Source organism: Panthera leo, chromosome A1 (assembly GCF_018350215.1).
Source record: "Panthera leo isolate Ple1 chromosome A1, P.leo_Ple1_pat1.1, whole genome shotgun sequence".
NCBI lineage: Eukaryota > Metazoa > Chordata > Mammalia > Carnivora > Felidae > Panthera > Panthera leo.
Window position 1 is genome coordinate 98751862 of NC_056679.1, and position 24049 is coordinate 98775910.

Genomic DNA, 24049 nt, shown 5'->3' on the forward strand with positions numbered 1-24049 from the left:
TCCTCCCTGGATCCTTTTGGCAGAACAGTCAGAAAGTTATTTCCTATTTAGTAGCGAAAGGCTTGAAATGGAGATTAAAAAAAAAAAAAAAATGATGGGAGAAAAAAAAAAGTTGGAGGCAAACTCTTCTTATTCAGCTCTTTCAAGAGGAAATCCAGACAGCGTATCTACCCAAACATACATCAGCATAGGTCATGAAAACAGAAAGAATAGTTAGAGAGAGAGAGAGAGAGAGAGAGAGAGAGAGAGAGAGAGAACCTGTCCCAGATAAGTACAGCCAAGATGACTCAGTCTCCCTGAGGGATTTTTGGTGTGGGGACGTGAAATTAATACATCCGCTATTAGTTTTGTGGAATCAGCAGGATTAGGCAACCTCGTTCAAGAACTGTGGCTGCATTTCATTATTCCACGGGTGAGGGGTCTTTGTGCACATTTCTCTCTCTCTCTCTCTCTCTCTCTCTCTCTCTCTCTCTCTCCTCTCTTTTTCCTGCAGAAGTAGGAACACCTCTGTGTAACTCCTAGATCAACTAGGAGAATGATTGGAGGCCTTCTGAACATACTTGGGTCCTCGATAAACACTTAGGGTCGCTTTACTGCCCCTAAACGCAACTCCTGGCCCTACGGGGGGAGGGGGGGGTTCTTTCCATTTTGTCCTAAAGTGTGGTGGGGAACCAGGGCTCTGCTAGCGGGGGAGAAGGAAGGAAGCCGGCTAGGTGTGAGAAGACCCCCCAGCCGGCTGCGGAGACGAGGGCATTTCAGGATGAAGGCCAGGGCCGGGCAGGGCGCGGACTTGTGTCCCTGCTCGCGGACGCCCGCGTGCCGGGCGAGAGCTCCCGGAGCGCCGGGCCGCGGGGACTGCAGCTGACGGCCCGGGGCGCGGCGGCCGGGCGGCCGTCTCCGCGGGCGGGGAGCGAGCGCGTGTGTGCGCGAGAGCGGCGGGCGGCGGCGGGAGGAGGCGCAGGCGCGCTGCTCGCCCGTCTGCAGCCCCGCGCCCAGCGCCGCGTCTCGGGGAGTTGATGGCAGCACCACGGTGCGGCCGCCCTGCCGAGCGCCGAGCGCAGCCTCCCGCCGCTGCCCGGGGAGCGTCCAAGATGCGGGGGGCTCGTGGCGGCAGCGGCCGCAGCAGCGCCAGGGACGGGGGCGCGCAGCAGCCTCCGCTCGCCCGCCTGTGCTGACCTGCCTCGCCTGCCCCCAGAGAATGTCAGCCAAGTCCAAGGGGACCCCCTCCTCGTCCTGTCCAGCCGAGGGACCGCCGGCAGCCTCCAAAACCAAGGTGAAGGAACAGATCAAGATCATCGTGGAGGATCTGGAATTAGTACTGGGCGACCTGAAGGACGTGGCCAAGGAACTTAAGGAGGTGAGAGGCGCGGGGGTGGGGAAGGAGTTCGTCACCTTTCGCCCCCTCGGGGTTCCGGTCCGGTTCTCAGTGGGGACCGCCAGATTTCTTAACTCCTAGCAAACTATAGAAGGACGCCTGCAGACGGACTTTCCTTGCTCCGGCGACTCCTGAAAAGAGTTGCTGCACTTTTTTTTTTTTTTTTTTTTCCTTTTTAATCAGGAAGAAATCAACTAGTGTTTTAATCGATGGACCTGGGATCGTGGGAAGGGCGAACGCGTGCGTGTCTCTGTGTCTGTGCGTGTATTGTCGGGGAAGGGGGGCTCACTGGGGGTGTGTCGACAGAGGAAGAAATGAGCAGCCCGGCCGGAGCGTGCAAAATGCTCCTGTCCTGCCCTCTTGCTCCCCCAGAGTCCTTTGGCAAGTCGCTCCTTGCCTGGCAGCCTCCCCAAGCCGGGGCTGGAGGGGGGCCGGGTTCCGGGCCCTGGGCCAGGCCGGGGAGGGCAGCCTGGGGGAAGCTCGGCTCTGGCTCCCCTCCCCGCCTCCCGAGCTGCGCTGGGTGGAAGGCGACCGGGGCTGCAGGCAGGGCAGCCCAGACTTGGGGATGGAGACGGGGGTCTGGGACTTTCTCACTTTCGCAGTTCCTGAAGCATCCCCTGCCCTCCTAACGTCGCTCCCCGTAACTCCGGGCCTTCCCGCCACCCCACCTCCTGCGTTGCTCCCATCTTGTAGCCGCTTGGCTTTGAACCGGGGGAGCGGGGCGCGTGGGTGAGCGTGTGCGCGTGTGTGGTGTGTGTGCACCGGGGTCCTGCCACTTGGCGTCCTGGCTCTTGCGAACCGGACTGTTTGGGTTCTTTCCCGCTGCCCCTTCACCCTCACCCTCTGTTCCACTTCTGGCCTCCCACCCCTATCCCCTGTGATCAGGATTGAAAGCAGCCGGGGAGGTGTCGGGGCTGAGGCTGCGTAACTCCGGCGGCTGCTCCAGGCGAGGGGGGTGGGGGAGGGGTGGGGTCGCCCGCGAGCCCGGCCGGGCGGCAGCTGGTGGCTTCGCGGAGCTGGTGGCCGAGTCCCAGCCCGCTGTTCATCTCCCTAAGGACGGCTGGTGCAGTTCTCGGTCCGGGCGTCCGCACCCGCAGTTGTGCGAGAGCTCAGACTGTAACTTCTAAGGTGGTGGCCGCGGCGGGAAGGGAAGGAGTGGGGCAGACGCGAGGTCCAAAATTGTATTCCTGTTCATGAGGCCAAGTGGGAGGAGACTGAGGGTTGTTTGGATGTCTGGCCTCCAGAGATTAACCTCCTGAATCCAATTTCCAATCCAAACGTGAGGAAAGAGACCCTCCCCTCTCCCCCACAGCCCAACTCCCTTTCTCCTCCGATTTCCCATTACCTCTAGGAACTGAACTCCGCGCGTTACCGAATGAAAATCTGTTAAAATGGCCCATTCATTGGCAGGGTTCGGTTTGCCGGTGGCACATGCCATTTCTGTAGATTGTTCCATAGAGCATAATTGCCACTGAGGTCCTGAGAGTGGAGATTGATACAGATGATCGGTGCAAGGATCTAACTTGTTCGTGTTTGCAGGGCTTTTCTGGGATCATTGCTTCACAACTGGTTGACAGATGGCGAGGTTATGCATTGACATTCAAGTCTAAAGATGCTGTTCGTTTCTTTGTTATTCTTTTATTTGACGTCTTTGGCAGGCTGTGTTTTCATCTGAAACATTATGGCGTTTTAAAAAATGAACAAATTTGGGCATGTTCCTTTTGGCAAAATTTTGTAGTAGTTGAGGTTTCTACGGTGGGAAGTGTGGGAAACCTTTGTCAGCAAAGTCATGTGTTTACTGTCAAGGCAGGAGGCTGGAATTAAGAAAAAAGGCAGTCAAAAGTCTGCATTTATGGGCACATGCTTCCTTATGTTACGATGTGTCACTCCACTGTCTATTTTAGACAGAATAAATAAAGAGGAACTGCACATGGGCCTGGTTCTGCTTTGCCTCATTATTCTATAGGCTTTTGGAGACCAGATAGATCTACATTGAAACTTTTAACCTCCCTGAGACTCTTGATTAGAATCCCAAAGAAGGAAATCAGAAAATTTGTGGGTCTCTCTTTCCCTCTTTCTGTGTCTTCATTTATTTGAGGCTTTATAAGGGAAAAAAAAAACAAAAACCGGTCGTTTATTAAGAGTATGGGAAAACATAAATAATGTACAACCAAGTAAATGAAAGGATCTATCTTCCAGACAGATCCAGAAATAAAATTTTGACTTAATGCTTTGGAATCTTTGATTGGCTGCCAGGGCCTTTTGTGTAAAAATCTTACCCTGAGAGTGAAATTTATGAATGATAAATGATGTCGTGGGATTGTTAATTACTTCTGTGAGGCTGTCATCATCCTAGGTTTACGCACGGAGTTGTATATGCTAAGGCTGAATCTCAGAGCATTGGTCATTTATGTAATGTGAATGATAGTTATTTTGAGAACAAATATTTATAGGGCATGTTTAACCTATGACATCTTGCAGTTGTCCAGCATTTATCTTTTGAAGATAACACTGCACATGTGACTGAACATATCTTTGATGTAGTTTTGTATGGAGGAGTAACTTAAAACTGTAAAATTGCAAACCTTGTTGGTCTCTAGATCTGTGACTTGTAAACATGAATTTCACTGTTCATCATTGGTTAGATTCAGTATTCTGGCAGTTTATCATTGATATATATTGAACATAAACTGTTATATTTAGAATCTAATTCTTTTATTGTCAATGGTATGCCTTTAGGCCATACTCTATCTTGATATAAATTAGCCAAGAGTTCTTATTAACTTGGAACAGAAATTAGAAATAAAAAAAGTGATTATGACTAGATCACTTTATCAGTCACCATATGGTATTTTTCTTTTCTGCTTTTTCTATTCTAAAAGGCAATATTCTTTTTTGAATATTCCATTTTTATTTTTACATAAACTCTGCACCAACAATACTGGACCTGTGTTGGAGGTTATTTTGAAATTGCTTTTCTTTTCAGAAGTTTTCTGGACTTGAGTCATTTGAAAATTCAGGTATTGGAGTAGGTTCGAACATAGTAGTGACTGCTTGAAACACGTTACTAATTAGGACAAAACTATGATGAGTGTCTTCTATGATTAGTTATTTACTGATCATTGCTTCATCATTTATAATTGGATTATATCTTGGAAGAAAAGGAACAGGATTTCTGGAAACTCTAAGGTCCGTTTTATTCTACCCTCGGTATTCAGTAAAATCTTAAATGATTTTCAGAAATAATGAGGGTCTTTTGATCTTCTATAGTATAATGGAAAAGCCTTACACATAATTCAGTGTATTTACTGAGTACCTACTATGTGCCAAGTACTGTATTATCTTTTCATGGCTACCAAGAAGAAGAATTTATAGTTTCTGGTCTCAGTGACCTCAAAACATCAGTTTGGGATGCATTTTAACTGTCTTTGAACATCACTAGTGTAAAAAGGCATTATTACTGCTTTTAGTGGCCACTCTCACTCTGATCTAATGGGCTTGAGAATAAAAAGCAGAATTGAGAATAAGAATTAGTGTGTGTGGATTTATACAATGATATTTGCTGTGTACTTAGTAATGTAGCAAGACTTTGGTGAAGAATGTCAAAGCTTAAAAAGGATGGTAAGACAGAATTTTAAGGACCTTACAATTTATTCAGATTGTCATGATTGACACAAATGGATCAATGCCACATACAGGAGATCACCTATCCAAGTCTTAAAACTGGATGTATTGAGTTTTTCATGAGGGATTAATCCTTTGGGTGGATGAAGAGTCAAAACAGAAGATTTTAGATCTTTGAGATGTGGTTACAATTTGAATAAGTAGAGAGGAGAAGAAATTAACAGGAAATAGCATTAGGATACAATATTAATCCATGATGCTTTTTTCTACACATTGGAAAAAAGAAGAAAATAGTGGTGAAACTGGAGTTTTAGGGATAAAATTAGCCATCATTGGTTTATTAGGTGTGGGCATATACTTTTTTTTTATATTAAGAAAAATAGAAAAAACTACTTTTTAAAAATAGTTGTCAAATAATCTGACATCTTTGGGTATTGCTTTGCCTCTTATTTTATGAAGATCTCACTGGTAAATTGTTTTGCATCAAATACTGTTGTTAATATGGTATCACAGATCTTATTAGAAAGACACTGAAATATGTAGTAAAGAACCTTTTGATTTAGAAACAAAATTCGTTGCTGCTTTAGCTAATTCTCATTTAGTTTAGACTCATTATAGTTTTGAACTTTTTTGCCATGTTTCACTTTATAATGTGAAGTAATAAGACTGCTAATAGGTTGAATATATGCATATGTTACATATTTGTTTAATAAGTATAATTTATTAAATTTAAATATTTGATAAATATGATTATATATGTGTATTTAGATACACACATTATATATATACATATATATACATATATAATTTATCTATTTATCTATTTATTTATTGCTAAGCCTTTTAAGTAGATATGTCTCTCATAGAGAACCCAGTTAAGATGAGTTATTCTTTCTGCACCCTGGAATCACTTAGTGACTGGACTACTTAGGTGGGAAGCTATGTCAGTAGTGTGACTGTAGACTGGAAAGCACTCATGATTTTTCTTATGAGGTCATAAAGAGAAATAAATTAAACTTAAGTTTAATTTTGAAAAGTTTGGAACCCCACTGGAAACGGTCCATTTGGACACTGAGGGAAACAGAATTGACAGAATTAACAATTACCTGCAAAATGTTTTTGTTCTTTGGGGTACCTGGGTGGTTCAGTCGGTTAAGCACCCGATTTCAGTTCAGGTCATGATCTCCTGGTCTGTGGGTTTGAGCCCAGCGTCGGGCTCTGTGCTGACAGCTAGGAGCATGGAGCCTACTTCAGATTCTGTCTCCCTCTCTCTTTCCTCTCCACCCCTGCTCGTGCTCTGTCTCTCTGTGTCTCTCAAAAATAAACACTAAAAAAAAAATTTAAATATTTTAGTTTTTAAATGTTTTCCTCTTTTCAGATGGCTTATTCACATCAAGTTCTGTAGTTTATTGCTCTAGGAAATCCTACCAAATATTTTTTGGTTAATAAGCCCATGCATGTAAAATTCATTACTAGAACAAATTATAGAGAATGATCTCTGGAATATTTTCCAAGTTCTAAAGTTGTGAATGAATGAAATTTCACAGTTCAATCAATTGTACCAATAAGTATACTTTTACGACACTATGCAACAGTCTGCCTCCTTAAACTCAAGTATATTTACAAAATGCTAAAATGTTTTTTTATTTTTCTTGTCTTAAGCATGATGGCTTAGCATGTTACTGGAAGAACGAATGGTTCTGAGAAAATAAAGATAACCAATAACCATGTTTCATTGTCTCTATTTTCTATGCATTAAAGCCATTCAACACTCAAGGAATTAGCTGATAAGAAACTCAAGCAACCTTAAACCAATAAATAGATAATGTGCTTCAGGCAATAGTGAACTAAATAGATAATAAAACCAATGCCATAGGTTTCATGTTTACCTGGATTATGTTTTTTCTACCTTTGCTGTTTTGAGGATCTCAGGTATTTAAATCAAAATATAGCAAAAGAGATAGAATTGCAAGTTTGAGTAAAACATATTTTATCAAACAAATTAAACTACAGATCCTTCTATGGAACTAGTTCATGAAAAATTTCATGGGCAATTTTTGGGAATTAGAGGGCTCGAATTCTAATAGGCGCTAATTCAGTGCTGTTTGAAATGTGTGTAACCTCATGCCGAAAATAGATTAGCAAACAACAAACAGTACTTTTTTTCTTTTAAAAAAGCTTAAAATTTATTTATGTATTTTATTAAGACCTTGTGGGTTTTTTTTAATCCAACTTAGGCTCACAGCAAAGTTGAGGTGAAGGCACAGATTTCTGGATACCTCCTGCCTCCACACAATGCATTGTGTCCCCTATTATCAACATCCCCCACTGGAGTGGTGAATTTCTTAACAACTGATGAATCTCTACTGACACATCATAATCACCCAAAGTCCACAGTTCATAACATGGCTCCCTCTTGGTGGTGTGCATTCTTTGGGTTTGGAAAAATGCATAATGACACGTATCCATCTTATGGTACCATACAGAGTATTTTTATGGCCCTAAAAATGTTCCGTGCTCTACTTATGCATCCCTCCCCTAAACCCAGCCCCATGGGTACTTTGTTTTAAGGAACTAATTTCATTTGTTTTTCTCATTTCAGAAGCAATAGTGTATATGAGTATCATAGAAAGTTTGGAAAAAACTAAAAATTACACAGAAAATTAAAATTATCTTTAATGTCAAATAGAAATAGATATGTTAAACATTTTGCTATATTTCCTTTCAGTCGTTTTGTATGCATATTTTTAACATAGATGAAGTCATAAAATTATGAAATTTTATGCAGTGATATTTTTTGCTTTCTTAAGGAGTATTAGATCATAATGATTATATAGATCTGCTGTAAGTTACTGTATAAATACTCTAATGTTGGACATTCTATCAATTTACGAATTTTTGTGATTGTTAAATATCACTAAAAATTTTTAAACTGCTTTGGCAATGAAAACTGCTAAGAGCTAGATTTTTACTCTCCGCCTTAGTACTCTTTAAGTATATTTAGTTATATTAAATCTTCTAATACTCAAAACAGGCATATGAGAAAGGTACTACTGTTATGCCATTTTACAGATGAGAAAACAGAGGCCAGAGGTAAGTCACTTGCCCAAGGTCACTTGGGAGACTTCAATGCCAGGCATTTTAGTGCTAGAGCGCCGACATTTAACCACTTAGCTCTATGACTTTTCCTAATTTGTTGTTGTTGTTGTTTACATTTTCTTAGAAGTCAAGAGTGTAAAAGTGTTTGAGCATTTGATCCATATTAACAGTTTTCCGGGGAATTTTTACAAATTTTTACTCCCAGCAGCACTATATATAGACATTGTTTCTTTTCTTCTTTCTTTAGGTAAAATTAACATACAACGTTATGTTAGTGCCAGATATACAATGTAATGATTCAACAGTTCTGTAAGTTTCTCAGTGCTCATCAAGATAAATTTACTCTTAATCCCCTTCATCTATCTCACCTATCCCCTCACCCCTCTCCCCTCTGGCAACCACTGTGTATTTAAAGAGTGTGTTCTTTTGTTTGTCTTATTTGCTTGCTTTGTTTTTTGTTCTGTTTCTTAAATTCCACCTATGTGCAAAATCGTATGGTATTTGTCTTTCTCTGACTTTTCACTTAGCATTATGGACCTCCAGGTCCGTCCATGTTGCAAATCACAAGATTTCATTCTTTTTATGGCTGAATAGTATTCCACAGCATATATATCCCACATCTTCTTTATCCACTCATCTATCGGACACTGCTTTTTAAATTTTATGTGAAGCTAATAAATCTTTTTATTTTTGTTTTGTAGTTAATTATTAATTTGTGGTAACAGTCATTGGTTTTGTGACTTGGCACTCAATTTTGGGCACCAGTCTCAAGTCAGAATTAACAGTGAGTTGATTAGACCTTGAAATTTGCATTATCCAAATAAATATGTGCTGCAGAATTAATCTTGGCCTATTTAGTATTAAAAAATGTTAATAAAATACTACTTCATTTTTTTTATATTATGACAGCAAATAAAGGAGCAACTAATATGGGAGCTTACTGAGAAATAGTATTGTGTGCTGCTGTTTCAAATTAATTGGAAAACTTTTATTTTCTTTTGATGCTGTCAGCTGTCAAATGGTCTCAGAAGGGATGCAGTATCCTTAAGTTTTCTGAGATGTTTGGAGTTTCATAGCATTCTGCTATGACTGATGAAGAGAAAAGCTTGTTTAACTCTCTACCAGACACAAACTTATTGACCTGACTAAAAGGTCACGTGTATTTTTATAATTAGATTTCTCATGTTATTTTTGGTGATGTCGATTGTAAGCCACGCCTCTTCCCATGTACATAAGGGATACAAGAAATAACCTTATTCTAAAATCTTGGTTTTTACCAATATAGTATTAATAGAAATGTTTTAATTTTATGCGAAGTTAGTTCATTAGGAAGAACTGCTTTAAACTAAAATTTCCTGTAAGATCTGGGAACCTAGAGTAAGTGCTTCTTTGGCACTAAGTGCTAGAAAGTAACATTAATTAAAAGGAGGAAATAGACATATCTAGGTAATGTCCCAGCAAAGCACACTCACAAGGTAGCCTGTCAACTCAGGACAGATGTAGCCTTACATGGCATTTTTATTTTTGAGAATGAAAGAAGATGCAGATTCTAAAGGAAGTGAGCTTCTAGACCCCGCTCTAGGTAAAAACATTGCCAATTTGAAGACAGAACTTATATTTATGATTTTTGTCTTCTCTCTTGCTGCTTTGCAAATGCTACTTCAAATTGGCATTTGGGATAAATGCTTACTTGTAGAATAATTGAAGTGAGCCAAATAACATACCTGTGCCCAATGAGTCAGTTATTATCGTGTTTGGCACACTATAAACAGATTCTCAGCTACAGATAATGTGCGCCATACTTGCTTAGAGAAAACAAATTTAATGATTTCCAACAGGTTCCCTTCTCTAGTACTACACAAAAGCTAACAGGTATGTTGGCCTTTATTTGCCTCTTGCCTAGTATCAAATCTTATCCTAAGATTTCCAACTGTATTCATGCTGTGGAAAAATAACAAGTTAATATCTATATCTATCTATCTATCTATATAGATATATATCAAACTAATTACGTTGTATCAGTGATTCTTAATTTTTCCTCCCATATAACAGAGCCCTTTGAAAGTTTGGCAAAATCATGGATATTTCTCCTGGAACAAAAGCTTACAAGAAAATAAGTTTTCACAGATACTGAGGGAATCTTGGGTAGGTGAGAACAACTCGGTGATGAGACAAAACAAATGATTGCTTGTGTGTTTTGTTTTCATTTTTAATTTTCAGGTAGTTACTTGAAACCCAGCTCCGTAATTTTCAAGATCAAAAGTCCTGGGTATATAAAAAGAAAACAAAAGAAATACTGATGGCTGTAATCTGATGGTTTTTGTGCCAGGGAGCAAATGGGTAGTTTTCCACAATTTACTTCAGATACACACACACACACACACACACACACACACACACACACACACACACACACTTCACTACTCTCCCCAGAGTATAGAAAGCTTATGTGTCTAAAGGTTATGTGACAGATATATCATACGCAGGACAAAATGTTTCCAGAACTTATTGTAAATTAAGCATATTCTCTTAAAACTGGTCCCAAAAAAGTATTTTTCCTTTCCTGCATGACATTATTTCATGAAGTAAGAAAGATTTATTGAATACTTGGTTTATGTAAGACACTATGCTGTAGACGATGAAGCATACAATCATGAATAAGCTTAAGGGACTGCACCATAGAAGGTCATCTATCATGGGGAACCACCTCTTCCAGTGTGAAAGAAGGCTCTCTAAAGCAATGTGGAATGTGTAAAGGGCCATAGTGTTAATTCTAGAATGAAGAATGATGGGAGAAACATTCATGTCACTTACCATTTTAATTGATTTCTTTCTGCTTAGGACACTGCTTAGTAAAATGTGTGGTAACTCCTGTAATGATACCTAATAATTTGGGGATATGAGCACAAGCCTTTCCAATTCATACATTTGTCGCTTGGTTATTCCACGTTAGAACAGTATTCTTGGATATGATGTTAATATATTATAACATCTCAATTCACATTACAAACACCAGAAATCTCTGTGAGACAAATCTCTCCCAGTGTTCTCCATTGCCAAGTAAACATATATGTGGTTAGAAACAATCAGTAGCCAGTTACTGTTCTCTGTAAAATTTGTTAAAATAAATCATTAATATTTTACATACATTGGGGCAACCAAACTTATGTTAGTATGTAATTTAAACATTTTAATTAAATTTCAGTAAAACAGCTAAAAACTGTGACCATGGCTGAAAAAACTATCTGGGTAACCATTTCTTTTTTACTTTTGATGATAGTAATAAAACAATAATTGAAAACAACTTGTGATTTTTTTTATTAAAAAAAATTGTTAATGTTTATTTTTGAGAGAGGGAAAGAGAGAGAGAGAGAGAGAGAGAGAGAGAGGGAGAGAGAGAGAGAGAGCTAGCGAATGGGGGAGGGACAGACAGAGACAGAGACACAGAATCTAAAGCAGGCTCCAGGCTCTGAGCTGTCAGCACAGAGCCCAATGCAGGCCTTGAAGTCACGAACCATGAGATGATGACCTAAGCCGAAGTTGGGCACTCAACTGATGGAGCCACCCAGGTGTCCCAGAAAATAACTTGTGATCTTAAAACTTAAGTATCAGCAATAAGTTTATTCCATTATATAGAATAAAGTTTAAATTTTATTATCCTTTGATTGGATAGCTGGATGTTTTTGACAAATATTTGGAATTACGTTTTTTTTTTGTTTTTTTTTTTTTTAATAATAGAAAAATTCTGAGGCTCTGTCATACAGGGAGGGTAACATCATGTAGACAGGGAAGTTCTCAGCCAGACCAGTTGATTTCATATTGCTCTGCTGTGCAGTATTGGACATGTTTCTTAATGTCACTCTGACTTAATTTCCTCCTTAAAACAGCAATGGTAATGATAATATTACCTACATTAAAGACTCGGTATAGAGATTGAAAGACTAATTACATATAAATCACTTTATTAAAACAGTTCTCATGAATAGAGTGAGCACTGTATATGTATCTATAATTATTGTTACTATTCCTTGAATTTGAGCCTCTTTATCCATTTACTCAACAAGCACTTGTTTGGAACCTACTGTATGCCATGCACTTTTCTTGTTGCTGGAGATATAGTGACCTAGAAAAGAGACAAAATTCCTTCATGGAGCATACACAGAGGTTGGGGAGGGCATGAGGAAGACAGAGCAACATAATTGTCAAGCCACGTCAAATACTCAAAATCCACAAGTCCTGTAAAACAAGAGAAGATTATAATGGGAAGAGCGGTCACAGAGACGAGGTACAGTTTTAAATAGGATGGTCCAGAATAAGCCTGGCTTAGAAACACACATGACGATGTCAGAGGAAAAGCTTGAAGGTGAAGGAATATCCTGTGTGTATATGTAGGGGAGCCCTTCTCCAGGTGGAGGGAACTGCAGTCCCAGGGCCTCATGGGAAGCATGTGTGCCAGGTATTTGCAGAAGAACAAGGACGCCACTGTGTCAGGAGCGTATGTGCAGGTCAGAGGGACACAGGGCAACATGTCTAAGGATTAATACTCTTGGAGTCAGATGGGGGCTTTGTAGTTTTGATCAGAAGAGTGACTGGATCCGATCTATTTCCATGTTTTCCTCTTTACCTTTAATCTTTAGTTCAGGCTTCCTCAAACAAGGCTTTATTGACATTTGGGGCAGAAAATTCTCTGGTGTTGAAGGCTGTCCTATGCATCGTAGGATATTTAGTAGCACCTCTGGCCTCTACTAACTAGATGCAACCAAACATGTCTGTGTGAGAACTAAAGATGTTCCTAGACTTTCCAAATGTCTCTTGAGGCGGTGGAGGAGGAGTCACTGTGGTTGAGAATGATTGCTTTAGCTCTGCCTTCTTATTCCCTGTTACTTAATATTGCTTTTTATTTATTTATGCTCTTACTTGGTGTTTATCCTTCAAGCATTGGGACTTTGTGTTTCTTTCCTATCTTGTATTCTCTTTCTCACCTTTTTAATGAACCATTATCTCTGTTTTTTTTTTCCTAATTTTACCTGATTCTTTTTTCCTTCCCTGACCTTACTTTTATTTATTTATTTATTTTTATAAAGTTTATTTATTTTGAGAGAGAGGGTATGAACAGGGGAGGGACAGAGAGAGAATCTCAAGCAGGCTCCACACCGTCAGCATGGAGCCTGATGTGGGGCTCAAACCAATGAACTCTAAGATCATGACCTGAGCTGAAACCAAGAGTCAGACGCTTAACCGACTGAACCACCCAGGTGCCCCTCACTAAACCTACTTTTAAAAGGCGCATTCTCATTTCCATTCATCACTTCCCCCTATCTCATTTTCCATTCTTCACAAAGAAAAATTAACCTGATGAATTTGAAGCAATTGAACGATATGTCTATTTTACAATTTGGGGAAAGGAAGAGAGACTCAGAAGGGACAATGGCAGTGGCCAAGGCTAAGTGCTCCTATTCTTGCCAATTATAGTTCCCAAGCGAGGTCAGTAGCAACCTTGACTGGAAGGAGGGGCTCTTCACCTCAACTGTCAATGTGTTTAGACTTCTGCTGCCTGTTCCACTTCTATAGAAATAGGAGAGGTTTGAATGGTGTCTCAGCTCTGGGGTATAGCACAGATTACAGAATAAATATGGTGATGGTGATGATGATGATGGTGATGATGGTGAAGGAGGAGAAGGAAGAGAAGGAGGAGAATGAGAAGAACAAGAACAAGAACGTGACTGGCATCTGTTCAGGTACCTGGAGCTGTTCTGAGTTAATTCATTGAATCATCCTCATTAGTTAACCTGTGAGGCTATTACAAGGTTATTATGAGGTTGCTCTATGTATGGAGAAGCTGAGACAGAGAGGTTCACTCATGGAGAGCAAATGGTGGAGTTGGACTTTGAATATTTCTCCCTTTAAACCATCGTCCATCATCAGCTCCTCACTTTCCAGCAGGAACACAATTTCTCTTCCGTGATCAGGTTTTTAACTTCAGTATCATCTCTTTTTCCTTTCCTTCCTCCTCTCCCTTCTCTACTTCATCTCTCGCTTTCCACTTTCTTGTTCTTCCCTTCTGTCTCCTCCTCTTCTCTTCCACATTTTTTTGTTCCCTTCTTTTTCCTTTGGTTTCTGATCAACTTCTTTGCTATAGCCCAAGGTCTTACTCATTTATTCATCAGTTTTCTTTGAATGCCTACTCTAAGCCAGGCAATGGAAATAACATAGTAAGCAACGTATGCATGACCCCTCCCATGTGGAATTTACATGTTAGTAGGGGGCCTCATTTCAAATGAAGACATTTCAAATGAAGACAGAACTAATATTTATTAAGGAGCATCAAGGGCACAGAGAGAAAAGTGCATGATGCAACAAGAGCATAACATCACTGATGAGTCTTGTATATTTTTGCTAAACAGGGGATTTCACGTTGGCTGCTGCCTTCCTTCCCACGGCCACCTCTCTAATCCCTTTGTGGTAAACTTCATGGATGATGTTTTAATAGCCCTACCACTAATCTCTCTCCTTTGTTCTCTGCCAATTCATCCTCTAAACACAGGCGAGATTAATCTTCTTAATGTGCTGCTTTCTTCGGGCCACTCCCCTGCATAAAAGATCGTACACTATCCTCCTGATACTTAAAATGTCAAATGAACAAACCCAGCCTCCCAGCTTGACATCAGGGTCCCATGTTTCCTATTTGGCTTTATCTCTGGCTTCCCTTCAGTGAGTAACTGGGAGACCATCCCTGACAATCATGACACCATCTCAATTTTTTACCTGACTTGCATTCTATAGTCCTCATGTTTCAAGTCACTTTGTCACTGCTTTGCATCTGCTGGTGTTGTTAACGACTCTTCCTTATTTGTGCCTTTTTCAAAAGATCTAGTAATTTTTTTCTCTTTTAATTACTAACCATGTCATCTTCAGTAAAGCATTTTTAGGGGCATCTGGGTGGCTCAGTCGGTTAAGTGTCTGATTTCAGCCCAGGTCATGATCTCACGTTGTGGGTTTGAGCCCTGCATTGGACTCTGTGCTGACAGCTCAGAGCCTGGAGCCTGCTTCAGATTCTGTCTGTCTCTCTCTCTCTCTCTCTCTCTCTGCCGTTCCCCCTCATCTCAAAAATAAATAAAAATTAAAAATATTTTTAAATTAAAAAAAAACATTTTTAAAGTCTCACTCTTGTTGTCTGTTGAGGAATTTGAACTTGAGGGTCCATTTCCCAGTAATACTTATTAAAGGTGTTAAGGGTTGAAAGCCAGTCATTCCACATATGCAGGAGAGCCTGCTTCTGATTATCTACTCAAGAGAATCATTAAGAATCTTCCACATATCTTCTATACCTTCACTTTTTCACTCTGGTCCAGAGGATTCCCCTCGGCATACAAATGAAAATAAAGATGATAGTACAATCCTTTCCTGACCTGACTCACCCTGAAAATTACCATCCTAATTCCTAGTTCCCCTTTACGAAACCTGAAGAGTCTTCTCTTCTTACTATCACCTCTTTGTCTAAACTCAGGCTGTTATTGTCTAAATTCAGGCTGATCAGACATATGCTGTAACCACTGGACCACACCTGCCTCTATCTAGGTTGTCAGTGAATCCTCATTTAATCATACTTGATTTCGAATCCTCACTTTATTTAATCTATTGGCAGCATTTGACAGTCTCCTTAATATTCTGTCTTCACTTGGCTTGAAGAATGCTATGCTTTTCTCACCTGATTTTCCTTTTTCTGTTACCTTTACTTATTCCTCCTCTCAGATATCTGAATACAAATTTTGATCCTCTTTTGAAAAACAACAACAACAAAAAAACTATTTACACTCTTCTTCTTGGTGTTTGTATTCACTCTTGTGGTTAAATTCCATGTACAGGTCCATGATTTCCAAATTCGTATTCCAAATTCCTGAAGCAATAGCTGTCATGTGAGCTGTGCTCATTTAGCAAATTAATGAATAACTGGATCCCTTCAGACTCTTTTTCCATCAAAGTTCTCACAGATCCAACCATTCCCTTTACTTTCCACTGCATATATACTAGTTCCAAAGAAGCGAGTTTATAGTAGATGCTTATTAAACAACTTCTGCATGGATTTTTTCATCTTCCAATTACATGTGCTTATAGTTTGTAGGTTGGCTGGAGGGAGCTTTTGTTTCCCCTCCTTTGATTTCAGAATCTACTTAACCACACTAAATGCATCTCATTCAACTCAACCCACATTCTTAACTTTTGAAATGAACAAAGGACCTCCCAGTAATAGCACATACAGTGAATGCTTACTTTGTGTTAGGCAGGCTATTAAAAAAAAATGTTTTTTAAATTTATTTATTTAGAGGGGGGTAGGGAGGGACAGAGAAGAGAGAGAATCCCAAGAAGGTTCCACACTGTCAGTGCAGAGCCTGACATGGGGCTCAGTCCCACAAACCGTGACATCATGACCTGAGCCAAAATCAAGAGTTGGGTGCTTAGCTCACTGAACCACCCAGGCACCCCGAGTGTTTAAAAAATATTAATTCCTCAAGTCTTCATGCTTCTAACCACCCAACCTTTGGTTCCATGTTATCTCTCCCAAACGGAAACTCTGGAGACACCTTGTCTCTATAAAACCCTAAATGAAGTGTAACCTCTGGGCTTCACCACCAGATAAAAAGTCTGGCTCTGATTTGAAAGTGCCCATTATTCCCTTAGGCTCAGAGATGTCATTTTAAACTCTTTGAAGTGATTCAGATATAATTCTGCTCTCTTCTAAAAGAATATGTAGATTAAAATGAGGAGAAAGTATGTCTACTTTTTACAGCATTCACTTTGTTTTGCTGCTTTTTGAATACTGTGTACCTTTCTTCCCAAGAGGCATTTATAAATTTTAAATTAACTGGAAAATGACATAGGAAAAGGGATAATTGATACTGTTTAAAAACATTTTAATCATTCCACCATGTCCATAAGAAATAAGCCAGCAGTTTGTTGCAAAGACCCAATATTATGTAAAACACCCAAGAACTAGGTAATATCAGTGTTTGGCTTCTTCTTCTTCTTTTTCTTTTATGTACTCCCTCTAGTGTTCAAAAGTATGAGTACTTAAAATTAGCCTATTGAGATACTGAAGAATACACATTAATGTAGAAATAGGGCCTTCTTAACGTTGTTGTTGTTGTTGTTATTATTTTGTGCAGGAGGTTATATTGTCCAGTTACTGAACTTTCAATGTATTATATAAAAAACATATTCCCTCTTCCACTTTCCTGTGGCGATCTGGTCTTGTCTGTTTTTTCACGTGTGTATTTTCAGTCCGTCTGCTTCAGTGAAGGGAGAATATTGAACTTCTTGGATTCCATCTTTAAAGACAAGACCATATTGAAAAATTGTCTTCAATTTTAAAACTAAACTCTAGGTTTCAGTTGGGCAATTTGGGTATGAACAGAAACCTTTACACATGCTAAATACAAAGTTAAAAAGAAAACCTATATGAACTAGAGAAATGTGTTTGTACATAGAAATTAAAATATTTAAATAGTTGACATCAGATTTCTTTAATATATTGAAATATTATGTAAATGCAATGGTTTTACACTACCTTAAGAAATAACCACAATATCCCTAGGAGTAACAAATGAATGAAAAGAAGTGATATGTATTATTGTCATTTACTATAAAATATTAATGATTTCTTAACACATATAGAAAATAAGATAAATTATTACTATTTGTCAGGTTTTAAAAATCAGAGACTCTTGTTTGAAGTTAATTTTTTTTTAATTTTTATTTTAATGTTTTTATTTATTTTTGAGACAGAGAGAGACAGAGCATGAGCAGGGGAGGGGCAAAAAGAGAGGGAGACACAGAATCCGAAGCAGGCTTCAGACACTGAGCTGTCAGCACAGAGCCCAACACGGGGCTCAAACCCACGGACTGTGAGATCATGACCTGAGCTGAAGTCGGACGCTCAACTGACTGAGCCACCCAGGTGCCTCTGAAGTTAATCTTTCTAAATTACATATAATTATGTCACTTATATTTGGTTAATGCCTCCAGTCATTAAAGTACTTTGATACCTACTATTTCAGTTACTTATCATCATATGATATAAAAAAAATAGACTAAGTTACTTTTAGTGACTGTAGAGATACTGTTTTCTGTCTACTCTGTGGAATTTATGTTCAATACCTGAGCCTTGTTCATACCAGGCTATCTTGTATGCCCTCGAGGACTTAACTTTTTTTTTTTTTTAATATGTAGAATAACATGGCACAACATACCTCTTTGGAGTTGTTTCATTACAGACAGTGTGCACCATGTTGAGAGCTTAACATCTCCTTCCTGAAGTCACAAATACTCATAATGTCTAATGAATTCCATTGCTCACCAGTAAGTAGCCTTTTAGGTTACCTGGGTTCTCATAGTCTCCGTATTGAATACTGGGTTGGCCAATAACACTTCTAGGGTATTTTTTCGTAGGGGTTGGGGGGAGGGATAGTTATCAAAAAACTGTCCAAATTCTTATCTATAATGCCTTTATTTTTGTCATTTCACTAAAAAGTGGTCATATCTTGTATAGTGATAATTTATTTATTACCAAACATAGTAAACTCCTATGTTGTCATATTTAGCTCTTTCTTAGATTTGAAATGTTTCTGGGGTGCCTGGGTGGCTCAGTTGGTTAAGTGTCCTACTTCATCTCAGGTCATGATCTCACGGTTTGTGAGTTCAAGCCCTGTGTCCGGCTTTGTGCTGACAGCTCAGAGCCTGGAGCCTGCTTGGGAGTCTGTGCCTCCCTCTTTCTCTGTCTATCCCCTGCTCGTGCTCTGTCGCTCTCTGTCTCTCAAAATTAAATAAAAATGTTAAAATTAAAAAACAATTTGAAATGTTTCTAACAATATGATATTATTATTAGTTCTTGATCTTGTGACTTCTTTCCTCAAGAAAATTAATAAAGAAAAAGAAATTTAATGAAGAAGAATTGATACCTGAACATAGTTGCGTAGTTGCATAGAGAAAAGAAAAACAGAGCAAGGGCTATCATTCAATGGAAAATAAAACAAAAAACTTGTGATGTTTAGAGTTACGTAATTATTGTTATAATATTTAGTGAACTTGAAGGTAGACTGTTAATACTAAGTTGACACAGAATGATGATTGTTTTAAATTATGAAGAAATCTAAACCAGTTGGGTATTTTTCAGTCATAAAATTGGATCTCATTTGCAATTATAATATGAAATTGTCTTATTTCATGCTATTACTAACAGTAAAGATATGAGGGCTGATTGAATTCATGTCTTCAAATTCCTCCTCTAAGCCACCCTGTATAGTACTCCTCAACTTCACATTGATCTCAAGTATTTTTTAGCCATAAAGTACATGGCAGACACCACTTTAGCTGACTTACTTCCCTTTGTTATTTGTTAATTTTCAAGATACTTTAAACACACTTTACCAGCCTTTTAAAATATATCATTATAGGGGCACCTGGGTGGCTCAGTCGGTTGAGCGTCCAACTTCGGCTCAGGTCATGATCTCACGGTCCGTGAGTTGCAGCCCCGCGTCGGGCTCTGTGCTGATGGCTCAGAGCCTGGAGCCTGTTTCAGATTCTGTGTCTCCCTCTCTCTCTGACCCTCCCCCGTTCATGCTCTGTCTTTCTCTGTCTCAAAAATAAATAAACGTTAAAAATAAATAAATAAATAAATAAATAAATAAATAAATAAATAAATAAATAAAATATATCATTATAGATACTTTCCATTATTAGTATAGGAGAAGTATTTAGTACATATGTATGCATGATAACATTGTATAGGAAGTCTTTGGGAGATTGTTTTTTGAAAGTAGAGTTAAAAATGTTAATACATTAATATTTTCCCTATAAATTATAGAAAGCATTTTAATTTTATAATGTAGGTGGGAAGTGATGCATTAACATTGCTGGGAATTTAATTAAAAAATAAGATGGTTCTGTAAATTTAAGAAAAGCTTCTTAATAGAAGTGTTACTTCCATGCACAGAATTTGGCTGGGGAAAAAAGGAGTTAAAATTTTGTATTCTTACGCAATTAAGTGAAATTTATACCAGTTTGCCTCGAATATTTCTTTTCCAAAATAAATTTTGAAATAGTCTAATGATTATTCAAATAGGTTTTCCTACTCAAATAGGTTTTCATTACTAAAGAGAACCAAGAAATATCCACATTTGATTTAATATCTGATTTGTCATTCTAACAAAAAAGTGAGTAATGGCTCATTTTTTTGTGTATTGCTGTGACTGCCATAATTTTAGTATATTTTAAAATGAAATTTAGCAAGGGAACAGAAATTAGATATAATTATCTAATAAGAAAATTGCCATCCTTTTTTTAATGAGCAGATTCTCCACCAGACATTTTCTTCTTTACAATACAGATGTATGCTCTATGAGAGTAAGGGCCTTGTATGGATTTTATATTACTTTACTTTATTGGTTTAAAAGAGCAGCTCCTATCAGGTAGTAGCCTAGCAAAGTATATTTAATGAATACCTATAAAAGTAAAGTGTAATAACATTTATTTCTTGATAAGTATATAGAGCTATAAAGAGTGAATAAGGAATTTTCAGTATCTGAACATCTATAATTTAAGTCTAATATCAAGTCTCTTTGCATTGCTGTATTTCAGAATCCAGCTATTGTATTGGCTAAGGTAGGCCAGATTATACTGCAATAATAAATGAACCCTGAAATATAGGTGTAACTCAACAAAAGTTTATTTGTCCAATACACTGTGCTCTCCTATGCAAGTTTAGTTTGGAATCTGATCCAAAGAGTCGCTCAGGGACCCAGGATCTTGTGTTCCTGCTATCTCAGCGCATGGTTCCCAGGCAAAAAATAATGCAAGGAGAATATATTGCATTTAATCTGCAAGTGACACAGATTGCCTATGCGTACAGAATCATAGTAACAACCTAAATCAAAGGAAGTGAACTCTTCTCATAAACCCATGATGAAGAAAATCAGTTGGGATTTGATGAACCCATTGTTGTCTTGGCCACTAGACTCTTTCCAGATTCTTGTGTTTCAGAATAAGGTTTATGGAATGCTCATTTCATTGGATAGGTTTTACACAAACACACACACACACACACACACACACACACACACACACACATTCTTACATACATGGAGCATTTGTCAAACTCAATAAATTTGGCATTATTTCCTAAACTTATTGGAGTGAAGATTCTGCTTTTTGGGAGACCATCTGTCAGAATTAGTATTCCATGGCACAATTTGAGAAAACCCTCTTCTTGATCAAATAGGTTGAATAAATCACAACATATGTCATAAAATAAGAAAGCTCATTTAATGGATCTTTAGCCTACAGTAAATTTGTGGACACATCACTTGTGAGTGTATCTGTCAATAAAACCTAAATAGAAAAATAATGCACCATTTAGCTTATTGTGAAAGCAACCTTCTGACCATCTCAAGTGTCAGAGCACAACCACGGATCTGAAAATAAGAGAGAAAAGAAATATAGGTCATGGACTTACGTGATTCTTAATTACTTTGTGTAGAGATCATGCACTGAAACAAATTTTTTTTTTTATTTCAGTCAATTCCAGCTTCCTCTTGGTTGGCACAAAATATTAACATGAGATTGTTTTCAGTCCATAGCAAGTTATAGCTACCAAATTAGAAAGTTGCAGTTTTTCTTTTTCCTCCAAAGACTTGTAAACTGGCAGTAGTGTGAAACAAAAGCATCACAACCAACAATTAGGAAAAACCCAGAAGGCCCATTAAAAAGCAAGCAAACGCACAACGATGACTAACCATATTTTTAGTAGGAGAGGATATCTCTCTATTCCACAATTATTCAAGTTCTCCAAATAAAGTTAAATTACCAGTAGCATGCTCTGTTTTGAAAAGACAGGCAAATACATAAAACATTATAAATGATTGTCATTTCAAGTACTGAAAGTAAAAAATAAGTAAGTTTCATTCCTTAAAACTGTAAGCTTCAGAAATAAGAGATGTTCAGAATGTATCTTTGCTTCTGTCAATGTAAATTAGAAGGCAGTGCTATAATGCTGTTTTGAATTTATAGAATAAAATGTGTCATATAGATTTTTATTTCTCATTTTCTCTCTTAATAACATGGCAGTTATGCACTTCTAATTTGCAGTTACAGTGAAATCTTAATTAACTTGCTAAACTGTTACATTTTAGGATAATTTTTAGCCCATTTAGAAGAGTAGATTTTAAAATGTTTCTCTATATCTTGTGTAATAATTGCACTTTTGTATCAATTTGCATCACATTTTTCCTTAAATTGTTTTCCCATAGTTCTCGAAAAAGTATTAAGATAAATAGTGATTATCCTCACTTTGAGACATTTTCTTTGTAAAAAAATTAGAAAAGGACTGTACATATAATTAGGTATACTTTTCGTCATATGTTTGTTGGAAATGCATTTTGGATGATGGCAAATGCCATCATAAAGCAGGCATTAATAGGATTATTTACGAGCTTGTAACATCTGCTGTTTGTACCTGCTGTGGATTTCCTGAAGTACTGTTAAATGAAAGCAATGATGTATCATGCAAAGTATAGACCAACTGCAGTGAATTGTTCACCATGAGTTACTAGTGAATCTTTTGCATACGTTGGTGTAAACTATGTCTGGATTTAGTATTTAATGTTTTCTACTGTCATATTGAATTTAGCATGATAAGTGACTTGAAAAGAGTGGAAAATGACTAGGTCCAATGATTAATTTTCTTGGAAATCTCTTAGTTTGAAAATGCCTTAGAAATACTTTACCTTAGGAGTGCCTAGGTGGCTCAGTTGGTTAAATGTCTGACTCTTGATTTCAGCTCAGGTCATGATCTCATGGGTTCCTGAGTTTGAGTCCCTTGTTGGATTCTCTGCTGACATCATGGAGCCTGCTTGGGATTCTCTGTCTCCTTCCCTCTCTGCTCTTCCCCCACTTATGTTCTCTCTCTCTCTCTCAAAAATAAATAAGTGAACACTAAAAAAAGAAATATTGTACCTTAATCATTTTTTTCTTTTCTATATATTTTTTAAGTTTATTATTTATTTTGAGAGAGAGAGAGAGAGAGAGCGAGCGCATTTGGCAAGCCAGCACGAGTAGGGAAGGGCCAGAGAGAGAGGGAGAGAGAGGGAATCCCAAGTGAGCTCCACACTGATAGTGCAGAGCCCGACTTGGGGCTCGAACCCCTGAACTATTACTTGATTGCTCAACAAACTGAGCCACCCAGGTGACACTCTTCTTGCATATTCTATATTAGAAACAAGATCTAAGGGCACACACTTTTTATTTTTATTTTTATTCATTTTCTTTCTTTAGACTATCTACTGTATAAGGTAATGGTGTTTCTTTCAAGATCAGAAAGCCTTGATAGCAAAATCCCTTAGGAACATCCGATTCCAATCAGTGCATTGGAAAGACAAATTACCAGAGTACATGGTACTACAAAAAATGAAAATGGAGTTAACAAATAGTAGCATTCAGTCTCTTTATTCGGCTTTATTTTTAATTCCTATGTGGAAAACACACAGTGTTCAGTTTTCAAACTTTAAGTTTTGGAACCATTGCTGGTTTTGGTTTGTTGGGTTTTTAGTTGAAATAAAGACACAAAAACCTACTGATCATGTGAAGACCACTTGGTACCTTAACTGTTACACTTTTTCCTTATGTGTTGTTCTTCCAAAGTCTTAGGTAAGTGACATTTTTAAAAATCTAAAATGCGTTTACTGTGATGATTTCCCACTCTTGATTCAGGGTGCTTGTAGTGCCCCTTCTGAAGGAGCATCCTTCTGTGAGCCTTGCTTTGCCTCCTGTAAGTTGGCAGAGAACAGTGGAGCAGTGAATACACAAAACTACACATCGCTAGTGACAGTTGTGACTTTATAGCGTCCTGGGCATTTCATACCGTGATGTAGGAATTGATGCTCCACTAGGTGCTGCTTCTTG

At 38.4% G+C, this 24049-nt stretch overlaps 1 protein-coding gene across 1 annotated transcript in view; it reads left to right on the forward strand.

The window, feature by feature from the left end:
* Positions 1–1044: 1044 nt before the first annotated feature.
* The window catches only part of PRR16 (proline rich 16), a 200556-nt gene continuing 177551 nt past the window's right edge, over positions 1045–24049 (forward strand). The window contains exon 1 of the mRNA XM_042933688.1: positions 1045–1357. Coding sequence (XP_042789622.1) covers positions 1199–1357 — 159 coding nt within the window. The 5' untranslated portion in view covers positions 1045–1198. The remainder of the gene's footprint in view (positions 1358–24049) is intronic.